The sequence below is a fragment of the Alligator sinensis genome, unplaced genomic scaffold, assembly GCF_000455745.1.
Source record: "Alligator sinensis unplaced genomic scaffold, ASM45574v1 scaffold566_1, whole genome shotgun sequence".
In the NCBI taxonomy this organism is placed as follows: domain Eukaryota; kingdom Metazoa; phylum Chordata; order Crocodylia; family Alligatoridae; genus Alligator; species Alligator sinensis.
Window position 1 is genome coordinate 1289121 of NW_005842017.1, and position 15226 is coordinate 1304346.

Here is a 15226-nt window from a genome sequence, read left to right on the forward strand (position 1 = left end):
AAATAACTCTAAGGACAAAAAAGTATTAAGATAAAAGGGAATAACAAGTCATCTGGATGAGCTGTAGGCAACAGGGTAAAAGTCACACTATTGGGGGGACTTATATTGACAGCAAGATGCTTGTAAATTAACTGAAGGATGCAGCTCAATCTGCTGTTGTCCTGTACCCCAATCCCAATGTCACAGTACATTTGCTACTTCTCTACAACGTTCAGCATGCCTGCAGAGGTTCTTACTGCCATCAGGGAACTCTGCCATGTTAATGTTCCTCCCTGAAGTAAAATTTAGTGAAAACAAAACTTACCAGCCACATTCATGAGCAAGGAGTCTCAAGTCTGAAACTTAACAGCCACATTCATGAGCAAGGAGTCTCAAGTCTTCTAGGGATATTTCTAGCTAGCAAGGAAAATGTACTCACTCTGTTAAGGTATGGAATTATTGTTCAGGATAGAAAAATGAAGGAAACATTTAAAGAAATGGGATTTAAAATAATTGGAAACAAAATGCAGGATGTAGTTATGAGAAATGTGAAGTAAGTACTAAAGCAAGAATAAAACAAAGTGTTGATTAACTTGGTTAAAATTGTGGGAGGAAACTTAATTATAAAGGTAAGGGGCCTTTAAATAGTGTCCTGATAAGAATAATTGGTTCTGAAGGCACTGAGGGAACAAGAGGCAGGTGCAGAGAAAATCATGGTTATATCAGAGAGATTCTAGATGCATATTGTTAGCTGTAGAGGTTTGTCCATATTGCGCCCACCAAGGTTTGCTTCGGCCTGGTGCTGCATATGGTGCAATGCTCAACTGCCTGCTGATGTAATGAATCTATATTTATTGATTTAAAAAGCTGCTGTCATTGCCTTGATGTCAAACAAAATGACTTTTAAGCTGTTTTGTTTGTAAAAAACAAATTCAGTTAGACCCTATGCTGAATTGTCTGATGTTTGTAATGACAAACACACTATAGTTTGATTTGGGTATTTTAAGAGGGGGTGAAGTAGTTAGCCTGGTTTCTGAGATGCTAAAATAGGTGGCTGTTATTTCATTGAGTCTTGAATTCTGTCAGTTCCAACGCTAAAAGTGAAAATGTAGTGAAATACAGCTAAGGAAATTCATCTTATTCAGTTTCAAAATATATTTTCTGCAAAGTTTTCCTAAGTCACTTCTATACTGCACAGGGCACAGTAGCCAGTACTGCATCATGCATACAGCTGCACAAGAAAGCTGAGCGAGTGGCAGCAGCACTGACTGAGAAGGGGCGACTGAATGTTGGAGATCATGTAGCTCTAGTTTATCCACCAGGTAAGGAATTAGAGACAGCAGAAACTATAAAGTCCTTGGCTATGCAGAAAGAAACAGAAGCATTGCCTGATTAAAATAGTCAAGCATCTGCTTAATTTGGTAATTTATCCCTGGCAGTGACTGCCCAAGGCAGCGTTAAGTGACAAACATGTTCCCCTTAGTGCTTTTTTCTCAGTAAGCTGCTTGTGAATTTCACAAATGTACCTGGAGATTTGTACAATACTAAACTATTGGAATAGAAGTAGGAAATGCATCCATATCACATTAAAGTTGCCAGATTCTCAGCCCCACAAAAAAGATACAGCAGAGGGAGTGGCAATGTTTGTAAATGTATTGACAGGAAATGGCAGGAGTGTAATTTTGTGGTGATTGAATAGTTTACAGATTTTGTAATGCTAGCTGAAGGAAGACGAACACATACCCTTCTAAAAATGTGCCCACTTCATAACCTTCTCAAACTGCATGGCTGTGTAGTATGAATTATAGTAGAACTTCTCCTTTGAAGATGTTATATCATTCTGAAACATGCTAGGATCGTGTCATAGAGGTTTTCAGATTTAAAGATTAGCCACTACCAGAGATGGGACACACAAGGTTATATGGACCTTTATGCAAGGTTCAAATTACATTTTGAATTTTGGAGGTGGGGACAGGGCTGCAACAAAATTAAACCAGTTCATTGATTAACAAGTCCACCTAAGTGAAGAAGCAATCCAATCCAAGACCCCCCTCAGAATAATAATTATTTTCAAATCATACAGGGGGGCTCTCGTTTCTTATGGAGGGCTTAGCCCCCCTGAACTCCCCCTTAATTCACACCCTGGCTTTATGGCAGATAAAGATTTATGGTCTATTACATTCTTAATGTATTAAGGATATTTATTGGGATTCGGTAAAGGAGGCCTCTTTGTTTCTCATTTATGTCATTAAAATGTATTTGTATCCTTTACAGGAATAGACTTAATAGTAACTTTCTATGGCTGCTTATATGCTGGGTGCATACCCATCACAGTTCGACCCCCTCATCCACAAAATCTTGCTACCACCCTACCCACTGTCAAGATGATTGTAGAGGTATGAGCAATTACTTTGTGTAGCATGTGTTGAAGTTTGATTTTTTCACTGGAAAAGCAGTTGCCCAATAAATTACAATATAATAATAAATATAAAATAAGCTGAATGTCTGAAAAACATGCTGCTGTTTTCCTGTGACCCTCAATCATGAACTATTTCATAAATGTAGTTCAAGCCATCTTTTCTATTGATGCAATATTTTTCTTTACTATCAGCTGCTATCAACAAGTTGTACTAATTTGAATAAATATGAAAACACAGAGGCATTCACTCATCAGCTTAATATTTTGAATGTTGTACTCTGTACAGGTCAGTAAGTCTGCATGTATCCTTACAACACAAGCAATAATGAAACTACTGAAGTCCAAAGAAGCTGCAACAGCTGTAGATATTAAAACATGGCCCACCATTTTGGACACAGGTACAAAATGCCTAACCAATAGTTAAGAGAATTAAATTCTAGCCTGGACTTGCCAAGAAGTGTGGGTATTTCAGAAGATGTATTGTGCTCTGTTCAATGTAATTTAAGACTGTTAGTGTAGCTGGATGTTTATATACAAATGTTAATTAATTTGGAGGCCCATTCGCTACTTATTCTTTTAGAGTAGCTGGATATTGCATTGTAACTGTATATCAGTCCATAAAACTTAGGAAACATAAGATGCCAATTTTTAAAAGTTGTGTTTTCCTGCTATAATTTTTCTCCACAATAATATCATGGAATTTTTCTGCTTTTATGTTTTTTGAATAGATGATATACCTAAAAAGAAGGTGGCAACTATTTTTAGACCTCCTTCCCCAGATATGTTGGCATACTTGGATTTCAGTGTATCTACCACTGGCATATTAGCAGGAGTAAAGGTATAGTAATTTCACTGAGATGTATATTGCTAAAATGGATGCATGTTTTGTATTACATTGAATGCATCCTGACTTGTGGCTAGGAGAAAAGAAACCTGTATCCTATTCAAACTATCACGTAAGTGTTGTATAACGATAGACAAGTCACTTGGTGATAACCTTTAATCCATCTCTGAAAGCATTGCTTTGTTCCTTTTTGGCTGCTCTGTACAGAGAGCTTCTGAGAAGGGGGTCAGAGGTTGGGTGGGATTTTTTTTCCCTGTTTGATTTTACCCTGTAAGGGTGAGGAGTATCCATTTTAGTCTAAGCTGGAGGGTTATTAGCTTTTGTACATTAATTGAAAGGCTGAGCTGATGCTAGAAATGACTTTGTTTGTACTGTTTGAAAAAATGTGACAGGCATCATAGCTTCTACTTCAGCCATTTGCAATGCAAATTTCTAAAGTATAAAAGCCCTGAGTGAATCTGTTTTCTTCTTTAGATGTCACATGCAGCTACAAGTGCCTTATGTCGCTCCATAAAGCTACAGTGTGAGCTGTACCCTTCCAGACAGATCGCCATCTGCCTTGACCCTTACTGTGGTTTGGGCTTTGCACTATGGTGCCTCTGCAGGTCAGTATTTAAACCTTATGTTTTGTTGGCTTTGGATTTAGGACTCAGAGGCCTTGTTCCACGGGGGCCCATATAGATAGATAGATAGAAGTATGTGTGTATAGGTGTATGTATTCGCACACCTCTATAGATATAGATAGATATATAGATAGAGGGGGGGTGTACACCTACACACACACACCCCCCTCTATCTATATCTATATATACATACACACACACGTGCGCGCACGCACGCACACACACCCACTCCTATAAGCCAATTCCCCAAAAAACAAACCTTTAAATACCATTTCAAATCCAGCAATGTTTACCTGATGTGTCCCTTGGTTCTTCCTTACTTATAGAATCCCTGTATGTAGCGACTATTATGCTACAGCTTACACATGGTCACCTGGAAATTCTCTAGATAATCCAAATATATATTTGTGGACAAATTAAAATAGAACTGACCTTTGTAGGGTCCACAAATTTTGCTATATGTTAACTGAAGTTATTTGGATTTCAAGTACATGAAAGAGAGGATTTCAGTACTGATTTCATCCATGTTAAATAAACCCTTCTAAAAGCCTCTAAGGTAGGGGCCTGCTTTTTGTACATTTAATATTGCCTAAATAGAGTGGGAAACTGTTTGATTCAGATAGTTAAACTACTAAATGCAGCATACGTAGTGCTGCTATGATTTTTTTTCTTCCTATTTCCTCAGTAATTTTTCAGTTTTTAGATGCCTAATAAAAAGTTATAAATTGTGAATAAATTTGTAAAAAAAAAAAAAAAAAAAGTAAAATAACCAAAAGAGGACCCAAAAGGGAAAAGTTTCCCATATTTCCTATCTACAAGACTGGAAAAAAAAGAAAGTAAGAATAAATTGAATATAAATTTTGTTAACATTTAATAACATCTTAAGCAACATTAAAATCAGGTAGTCTGTGTGTGAGGGAGGGGGCTGTTAAGGAAGAGGAGTTGCATATGTGATGTGCTGTACAGATGTAACATAAGCCTTGTCTTTATACGATTCTGTGATGGTCTTCTGTAGCAGAACATCATAGATTTTTCTGTCTGCTTTTTGATGTGCAACATAAATCCTAAAACAAGATGCAGAGATGTTTATATAAAAAAATAGATACTTAACCTATTAGCACATCTCCAGTGCTGCTACAATCAACACCCTCTACAACAAGTCCATCAGAATCCATGGATCATACTCATGCCTTTTTCAAAACATGATGCATCTGATCCAGTGCACTAAAGGCACTTGTGGTAACTATGTAGGTGAAATTAGACAGCACCCAGAGTGAACGCTTACAGAAAAAATATAAAGGGCAGAGACAACTATATCAGCAAGAGCACATTTTTCACAGAACAGCCACTCCCACTCTGACCTCACTGCTCTCATGCTCAAGGGAAATTTCTGAAACACCTTTAAAAGGCAAGTTTGAAAACAAAAATTCATAAACTGGCTGGATGCTAGGAGTTGAGGACAGAAAACCAATATTGATCTTATAACACACTATAAGCTACCTGATTCCTGAAATTCTTGCCACATGCTACAAGTGATAGTGGTACTCCACACTTTTGATAGGTCTTGATCTCCCAGTAAATCAGGCTTCTTTACTTTAATTGTTTGCTTGATACCCCTGGGAATTTCTCCTCCTCAAGTTTTACAGATCCATCCATTGTTCTTCATCCCTGTGCTTGCTTTCCTCCCGAGACCTAAAGAAGAATGCTTTCCATTTGAAAGCTTGTCTAACTGTAATCCCAACTATGCAGTTGGTCCAATAAGAGATGTCCAAAAAATCCTTGAACCTAGAAATATTTTCTTATCTTTTATTGTACATTTAGCTTAAAGTCAGAAATATCTTGTGCTTTCAGGTTTTTCATGTTGTTTGTGTATAACTTTTTACTGAGGGAAAATGTAGTTTGTTTCCTTGTGTAGCCACAAGGAAAGTGGTAGATACCAGGATGAATTTAACCTGGGAATAAACTAATGTCCAACACTTTGGTAAGACCTCTTCGAAGTGTGTTGCTTGTATTCACTGGAAGGATTGAGTCCCCTCCCTGTCCCTATATTCTTGTTGCTTTACTACACACTGGCTCCATGTCACAAACAGCCTCCCCCAGGTGCTCTAGCCCTCTTTTGTCAGTGCAAAAAGCAGTAAATGGAAGTGGGTTTGTCTACAGCAGAGATTGGGAGGGAGCTTCCTATCATGACATCCAGAGCAGATCTGTACTGAACAGCAGGCTTGTTTTAGACAGCAGGGGAGCATACATGTATCTTGTAGAAATGGAAGGCATGAGTGTGACGCTGGGCAGTACACTATGATGGTTCTTTAAATACCTTTAACTTGCTGTTTCTGAGAGAGGCCTGGGAAGGGTAGTAGAAGGGACTCAGTGTGTAGATGTGTGAAGGAGATGATGGGATATCAGCTATATTGTGAAAGGTCAGAATAAACAAAGTGCCCAGAATGTGTGTATACTTTATTATATTTGTTCAGCATAGTTAAAGTCTACTTCATTTTTGTGTATTCTTTTCCATGCGGATAGTGTATATTCGGGACATCAGTCCATTTTAGTCCCTCCTCTTGAACTGGAGAGCAATGTATCTCTGTGGTTGTCTGCTGTAAGTCAATACAAAGTGCGTGTCACTTTCTGCTCTTATTCTGTCATGGAGATGTGCACCAAAGGCCTTGGAACACAGACAGACGTTCTCCGGGTAAGAAGACTTTATTTCTATATGTATTAAAATACAGTTAAATATATTTTTCCAGTTCTGGCCCTTTGTTTCAGGTCATCAACTGTAAAAGTGGCTCCTCCATGAAATATCTGAAGGCCTTTAATTATGGTTTATTCCCCCCCCAAAATGCTGTTTGAGACTGCAGCTAGCTGTCACTTGCTCTCAAATTTCTGAAAAGAAAAACCACATTTTGCACTTGATATTTCTATGCTTTGATGACAATTTAAAAAGTGTTTTCTTTCTATACTTTTTGGGGAAAGTACTCAGCAAATTTATCAAACTTGCCCTGACTAAAGGAAAAAGAATGGTTAAAATTTTTCCCCCATGTCTGAATTTGCCGTAATGGATGTTTTGAATCATAAACCTGCTTTCTTAGTTGTAGGCAAATACAGATATGAAAATGGATTCTGTTCCAGGTGATAAGTCTTAACTTTGGGATTTGGCAAGACCACAGATTTACCAATTGATTCTAGAAATACTTTGTCCAATACAAGGTTAATGGTGTTGTGCAGCTGGTGTGATGTACTGCTTATGTACCATACAAACTAATGTATATATCTTTGTCTGGCTCATCTTCCCTTTGGATTCATTCAGCAGCAATTTGTTTCTTGTGAGCATATAGAAAATATACCTGCTTCTCTAGCCTGGTGTGATATGGTTTGTTAAGACTGTTATATAAGGTTTCCCTTCCCCAGTTCATTCTCACTATCAAGGCTCTGTGCTTTGGATTATTACTGTGCTCTTTACTAGCTGAAAAATCCTTTTAGCAACTTGATTGCAAGTCAAACTTTTGAATCTGCTGTCATGAATTCCGTTTTGCCTTGCAATCAAGTGGTAATGGTCTCCTAAATCCCAAAATGGTATCCACATTATACATTATACCTTCTTTCTCCTGTTGCTGATTTCAGCAGCAGGGGAAAGGAGGAGATGAGTGGCAGAAGTGTTCACCTCCACTGACATGCATGCCAGTGACAGGCCATTTGCACCAGCTTCCCAGACCCCCCACAGGTTGAGCACCACTGTTTTACACCAGTACATCAAGCTGATCAGTCTCTCTTACAAAACTGCCCGGATATTGGAATGATTTCTGGTAAGTACACTTTAGCACCATGGGTCTCTTGCCCTTATAGTTGTTTTAAACTTACGAAAGAGATCCACAATGTTGTGTGTTTTTCTACAAAAATAATAAATTACTTCATCTTACTCCACATGCATTTATAGTACCCTGTTTGAGCTAAAAATTTCTTTACTGAAATTCATTATTTAGTTTTAAAGAAACTCAGCTGTCAGTAGTGGGAGAGGTCCCACTATGGAGATGATTTAGTAATTCAGAATGTTGGTTACAGAATCTATCTAAGCCAGTGGTGCCCAACCTTTTGGCTCTGAAGGCCAGATGAGTATGGTAGGGTGGGTTCACAGACCAGATCCAGTCTATGGGCCCAAGCCAGCACACACAGGACCCAGGCCCGATCCCAGTCCCACACAACATATTGTGGGCCCAATCATAGCTCCAGCCTTGTGCTGGATTGGGCCTGCTGCCCCAGCACTGGCCCTTTACACACTGGATCAAGACCAGATGCAAAATCAACCTGCAGCCCCAGCCCCACATATGCCAGATCAGGCCCCACACATGCCATGTACAGGGCTGTGTCATCTGGTCCACAAGGCTTGGAAATTTGGTAGTGTGGGAGTGGTAGTGCACTAATTCCTCCTTCCTCCCCCCACCAAATTTTCAGATGCTTGGGGAGCCCTGCAGGCCAGATCATGTGGGTCCATGATCTGGATCTGACCTATATGCTGTGTGTTGAACACCCCTAATCTAAGCTGGCTGTATGCATGAACATGTACCAAAGGTAGAGTTGAACTATAGTTAATTTTTTCTGGGAGGCAGATGCCACAGATGCTGTTGTTTTTTTGTTATTTTTGAAAATCAACTTTCAGATGACTTCTGTTTCTAGGAATTGCTGATGTCCAGATAAATAAGGCATTTTGTTCACCTTTTCCTCTGCCCAACCTCTCAAACAGATGAAAGGAGTTAACCTGTCTTGTGTACGAACATGTATGGTGGTTGCAGAAGAGAGACCAAGGATTGCACTAACACAGTCCTTCTCCAAATTGTTCAAAGATCTGGGCCTCTCTGCACGTGCAGTGAGCACCACGTTTGGGTGCAGGGTCAACGTAGCAATTTGCTTACAGGTGAGATCATACTGTGTGTCTTACAATCAAGTAGCACTTATTAGAAAACTTTGTAGAAAATCACATCAGCTGTACGTTGAATATGTATTTTTTCTGCTGAACTTTACAAGTGACTTTTATGCCACAATATCCCAGTTTGCTTTCCTACAAAATCAACAAAAGGAGTTCAGAAGTTTTTTTGCATGATTAGGGTGAGGGACTTTGAGTACTTAACAGGTTCTCTTTTATGTAGTGATTAATAACAGTTATCTTTTACCACAAACAATCAATGTAAAAAATATTGTTTTCTTTCTGCTAGGAAAGAGCAAAGTATTTAAAATAAATACATAATTCCTATGGCTGAACATCATAAATGTTTCAAACTGTTTTTTCTAGCATTCTGGGATTATGATTATACTTTATCAAACAGAAATTGCTTTGTGTATGTGATGGTTATTCAAATAAGAACTCCATGTTAAAGATAGTTGAGTGGATAGGCTGTGCACTGTTCTTTGTCTTGAAAAATATAAAATGAGAAATGTGGCATATACATTTTTTTTGCTTTGCTTTCATGTACCATGTTGACTTTTTCCAGGGTAAAGCAGAATCAGAAAAAAAAGGAATGTATTACAGTGTGCAGCTCTGCATACTGGGGAGGGGAGGCATTCAGTGCTGCAGAGTGTTCTGTTTTGGTTGCTTGGTATTTCCATCCCAATTAAATTTCATTTGGCTAATTTAACCACATTAAAATCTAATTCTGTTTAACTACATGAATATGCTATTCCCCTGGCAAAATAGGACTTTAGTAATCCAATAGATTAATTTAACTTTGCTTAGTTTAATATAAATTCATCACCCAACTTTTAGGTCATCTGTATGTACACGAGGATTTACATAGAAGTCTTAAGGACTGCTCACACACATACAGTTAAGCTTGCACATAATGCTTTTCAGGTTTCAAGGCTTAAGTTGGAAATTCTTTGCAATCAGCCAGTGAACATACACTGTAGATCACATAACCAAAGAATGTAGATCTAAAACAAATACAAGCATTTTTTGGCCTGTTACCAGTAAAAGAGGGAAGGTATGTTTTGCTTGGGAACATGGTAGAATTTTATCACTCTGGATGTTTCCACAAGGAGAGAAGCTATAAGTCTCAAACTTTTGAATACACTGTTATTTGTAATTGCTCATTAGAGCTACATAATCTCTTTTGGACAGATGGAGGGAAATAGAAAGACCTGGACACAAAAGTAAAAAGGCAAAAGCAAAATAATTTTAGTAACCATTTGATGGGAAAGTGAAAAGTTACAAGCTTTCATATTCATTCCATTTCAAAATCCCATAACACTCAGGAGATGCTATTTAAATAAAGAATGAGCTATGTAGAAATACTTTAAATGGGATTGGGCATAATATCTTAAACCCCGAGGGCCTAAAGGTGGGTTTCTATGATGTTATTTACATGTCAACATAAGGATTTAGGAGCCCAACTTTAGGTGACTGTTTTTAAGTCTTCACCAACATATGTAATAAAAGAGTGAGGGGAAAACTAATTTGAGCAGTTGAGAATTTCATCTGTGAACTGGGCACATTGAATAAAGAAGGAAGAAATCCAGACTTCTCACAGAGTTATCTCTTCAAGCACCTTTGCTTAGCATCCTGCATACTAAGTTCGCAAGTCAGGGAAGACAGGAGTGTCATAATTCATGTTCTTTCACTGGAAATATGTATTTAGTGATAACAGTTCCATTTCCAAGATCATGATATAATAGTTTTCTTTAAATATTTTTCAAGAGTTGGGCAGTGTGCGCTGTTAAAACTTCCTCTAAGCCATCCTGATTTCACCACTGTATATTATTATTGAAAGGAGTTTTTAAAGTTGTTCTTGTTTTCCCCCTGCCACCCAAAATAAAATCTGCACCTCACAATATCTCATTCTACACTATTCTTTATAAGGGTATAGATATGGTGTCCAAAATGAATCTATTAATTACAAGTTACTGTGGAAATAAGGACATAACCTATTCTTGTGCTAATAGGTCGACTTACTGCAAAAGTCCCTTTAAAGTAATAAATAACCTAAAGTACTCACAGATAGGGAAAGGAGGTATGATGCATCAGTAAGCATGACAGGTTCTGTGCTTTAAACCGGTACCTGGTTAATATATGGGGTTTAGACATGTTTCCAGATTAGTCATTTAAAAAACTCAACAAGTCAGTCCTTTCAGAAATCTTAAAAGGGAATTCATTATTTTTTGTTCAAAGATAGTATGACTTTTTTGTTTCTATCTTACTGTGTGTATCTCATGTCTCCTGTGCCTCTTTGTTTGTATTTTTTCTTTGCTCTCTTCTCTGTTTCACACACTTTGCTGGCCTCTGTTACTTCTGTTTGTGGTCCCTCTGTCAGCCAAACAGGCTGGGCAAGCTGGCTGAACAGGTATAGTGATGCATGTGTGTGCTTGTAATGTCCTGAAATCAGTCATTTTCAGTGCATACACTGTAAATAAATGCAACCATTTGAAGGAGCTTTTACTTGAATCAGTGAGGGTTTTGGGGGTTGTTTTTCAATTTAACATAGTTTTATTTTGCTCACAGAGATCACTTGACAATAAATCCAGTTTGTTCAACAGATAGGAATGTGGGTAAATCAGAGACTGTATGAGTTTAGTGGTTCATTCCCAGAGATGGAGTGCACATTCTTAACCTGGCTAAAGAGAGAGGTATTGTCATGTACAGAGCACAGCCTACAAGACTGCCTATCAGTGGTATTACTGAGCATGTGGGACTGTTGGCATATTGAAAATGCTGATTTCAATTCCAGACCTATAACCTTGAGAAGATTAGAATCTGGTCTTTTCTCTGTCCATAATGAGAAACTGCACTGTTTGGTGGGGAGGGGAGGGGGGGGCAAGAGATAAAAAACAGATGGATTTTTACCTAATTTTTGGTCAAAGGAGCATTTCTTAATACATTTTAACTGCTCCAAGATTAAGCAGTATTGGAATTAAAGGTGCGTTGTGCACAATTTGTTCATTGGCTTAGATTGCCTTTTAAGTTTAGGAACCACTCAACAAAATTCCTCACAAGCCAGCACACTAACTCCAGCAGAGAGTAACTTGTGTTTCCGTCTTCCATAATTTATAATAGCCATGAAAATACTGTAGCCCAACTAGCTGCAGTACTTAGTTGACTAAGATTTTTATAACTGTGGATCATGTAACAATTTGACAAATCTATGGATAAAAAAAAAATACTGAGAAAAGGGGCTACACCTGCACAGAGTTTTCTTAAATGCTTTAAATGTCCTGTGTTGTTCACCCTCCACCCTTTTTTTTCAGTTGAATGTATAAGAACCAAAATAAGAGTTGATACCTTTTGGCACTTCCATGTGTAAATGTGCACTTCAGTTCTGTATCTGTTTAGAAAATATATGAAAACCAAAGTTGCATGATGGCCAGTGTAGGAAGAACATTTTTCTGTTCTTTTAGTGGACAATACTGTGTGACTGTTAGGGACAAAGAGGAATATGTATTAATTGATTTCTTTAAAAAAAAAAAAAAAAGTGAAATGTTTTGGTTCATGTTAAAATTGTTTCCTCCTCTTTGTTCTCAGGGAACTGCCGGGCCAGATCCAACGACAGTCTACGTAGACATGAGAGCACTTCGACATGACAGGTACAGAGGATAAGATTAGCTTCCAGAACACTACAGAAAAATATATTTGTTCTCATTATTGCCCTGACATAGCACAGTATACTTGTTAACCCCTGATCACTGCCATTACCTGACAAACAATACCATCCTGCCAGATCCTTCCATGACCCACCGACACTAACCTGAGCCAGCTTTTCCTTTCACTTATTTGTTTTCCCCACCTGCTTTCCAGTTTTATTCACATTTCTCAGCATCTACTCCCTCCCACCAATCCCTGATTTTTTAGATGTAGTTTTCCCTTTAACTCGTTTTAGAATAACTATGCTGCCTGGCTGTAAAAACACTTTGGCACATTTACTCATCCTCGTCTTAAAATACTGTCGTAATGTTACTGGTTTTCATATTCATATCAATTTCTGTACCTACTTCAGAAAAAAAAGAACATCTGTGTTTCGTGTTCTTTACATTCATATGTTAATGTACATTCATACATTAAAGCTGATAATGTATAAATAGTGGTAACTCCAGAGCTGTAACTTGCCTTAATCAGTGCTAATCACCTCTAACCTTCAATGCATTTAAACCTTGAGATTTGAATCACAATCAGAGTATGACTGTAAGAAGTATCATTCACTGTGGCATTTGACCAAATCAGCACAAGATGCAATAACTTTCTCTCTCCTTATCCCATACTAGTTGGAACCCAAAATAGTAATTTAAGACTTGCATAGAAGTGTGAGTCTGTTAAGAACAGATTAACCCCTGGCCTAAAAGAGTGCTTTATTTCAGCCAATGGGGAGGAAGGTGAACCTCACTCCAGTTTACATCAGGGTCAGATGTGGTCCTTAGATTGTGGGGGGGTGGGGTGCAATATAAAATAGTGCATGTTGAGGCAGTGGAATTGTTTGCTTTCCTTCACACCATTGAGAGTTGCTTTTCCTGCTATGTACATCTTCTAGTTTGGTGGTGACCTTCATTTTGCTCGTTTTACTAAATGCTTAGACAGTGCAAGTAATGCTACCATGGTAACTCAGTTCATTCTGTGTATGCTAGCTCATTCACAAGGTTCTTTTTGACATTTAACTTAGTTGCCATTTATATCCCCATTGAGGCTGGCCAAGAGTCTTCCATAAGAATTCCAACAAAAGTGATACTTCAGATGCAGAAGAAGCTGCCAGCTGGCTGGAGCTGTAAGAGAGCAGGTCATTCACCTGTCTTTCATCTCTGCAGGAAGCTTACAGTTCCTTCTTTGTTTAGTTAGGTGATGTTGTTATCATGGTAGAAGGCTGTGTTCCTTCTGAGATGTAGGTGCCAGCCTCCTTGTTGTGACACAATAGCAGAATAAGTTCATTTGCATTAGTTTGAAACAAATCTGATTGAAATTCCCACATTGTGCAGGCATTAGCAAGGTCTAATATAACATGCATTGGTGTTGTCCTTGTCGTGTTTGCCTCCAGTTGAAGCAGCTGTGAATGTAGTTGCTGCAGTTCCTAGCTTTGCTCTTTAAATGAGCTTTTGATGTTCTTGTAGCATTCCTAAAAGGCCACAGAAGCACTGTGAGCACCACTTAAGCTCTCTAAGGCTTTCACTTAATTATCATCTTGCACTGTTGAGACAGTTGGGCATAGGTGTTGCCACAGAAATAGCACCTTGGTCAACACTGGCCAACTACAATTTTTAACTTTTTTTAAACATTACTGTAAGATTGAATATATCAAGTTAAGTAAATACATCATCTATTTGCTTTTTCAGGGTACGTTTGGTAGAGAGGGGGTCTCCACACAGTTTGCCATTGATGGAGTCTGGAAAGGTAAGCAAATGGTATAGCTGGATGGTGCAGCCTAACTATAAAGCTATATCACACCTCATTTCTTTTTGAGTCTTCCACTTTTGTTTGGATGTGTCTCTCTTGTGATATAAAGTATATTTTTCTAAGCTGAGAGGTAAATATTATGTCACAGAAATAGAGCCCCCAAGATTCAAAATAAATTCATGTTTTATCCTAAGTAAATGGCAAGATTTAGTACTTTATCTGGTGCACAGTATAGCTAAGCTTGCATACCAAATTCTGGCATAAACCCTACTGCCCTCCCCTCTCTTCTTTTCCAATTTAAATGCCTTAGCTCCTTTTTGGCTAACAGATTCAATGCTTGATCTCAATCCCTGGGGGCGGGAGGGTTGTTTGTTTTTCTGAAAAGTTGGAGTATAACTGGGTCATCCTTTATTTTCTGAAAGTGGCAAAATAATTGATACTGCTATGGTAGGAGGTCCACTGGTCTGGAAAGGATTGATTGACCATAGATATGTATGAGAGCAAACCCATATTCAGTTGAATAGATTAGCTTTATGTGATAAAAACTGTTCTCATCTGTTTTCATCATTAATATATGCACACAGAACTCGAATTACTGAACTCCTTTTGTTCAAACATCTTTTGTCCATCTCATGCAACCTAAGGAATAAGCCAAGCCCTAAATCAATCTGTTTAGGAGTTTGAGGTAAAATCATAAAGTAGGAAATGAATTGGACAATGAACAGATTTTTCTAGTGAGGCCAGCACTCTGAGACTTGCACCCCACTCCAGCCCCTTTCCACTGGGTAAAAATGTTGGAGAAGCATACAAGGGCTATAAAATCCTAAATCCACTGGGAAGAAAATTCCCCCAGTACAGGTGTTACAGAGAACAGCCAGAGGATGGTTTTGGAGACTGTTGGTAAAAGCAAGAGAGAGATGCAGCAGAGTGGCAGCCTGTAATGTTCTGGAGATCCTGCCATTGCTCAGAGGACCCTCCAGAGCCTGTTTTACCACTTAAAGCAG

The 15226-nt window shown here is 38.3% G+C and overlaps 1 protein-coding gene across 4 annotated transcripts in view; it reads left to right on the forward strand.

The window, feature by feature from the left end:
- Positions 1-15226, forward strand: part of DIP2A (disco interacting protein 2 homolog A) — a 129764-nt gene that overhangs the window by 105183 nt on the left and 9355 nt on the right. For all 4 annotated transcript variants that reach the window (XM_025202229.1, XM_025202226.1, XM_025202225.1 and 1 more), the window contains 9 exons: positions 1178-1301; positions 2254-2375; positions 2685-2796; positions 3127-3236; positions 3717-3847; positions 6389-6557; positions 8604-8774; positions 12369-12430; positions 14162-14219. In XM_025202229.1, coding sequence (XP_025058014.1) covers positions 1178-1301; positions 2254-2375; positions 2685-2796; positions 3127-3236; positions 3717-3847; positions 6389-6557; positions 8604-8774; positions 12369-12430; positions 14162-14219 — 1059 coding nt within the window. The remainder of the gene's footprint in view (positions 1-1177; positions 1302-2253; positions 2376-2684; positions 2797-3126; positions 3237-3716; positions 3848-6388; positions 6558-8603; positions 8775-12368; positions 12431-14161; positions 14220-15226) is intronic.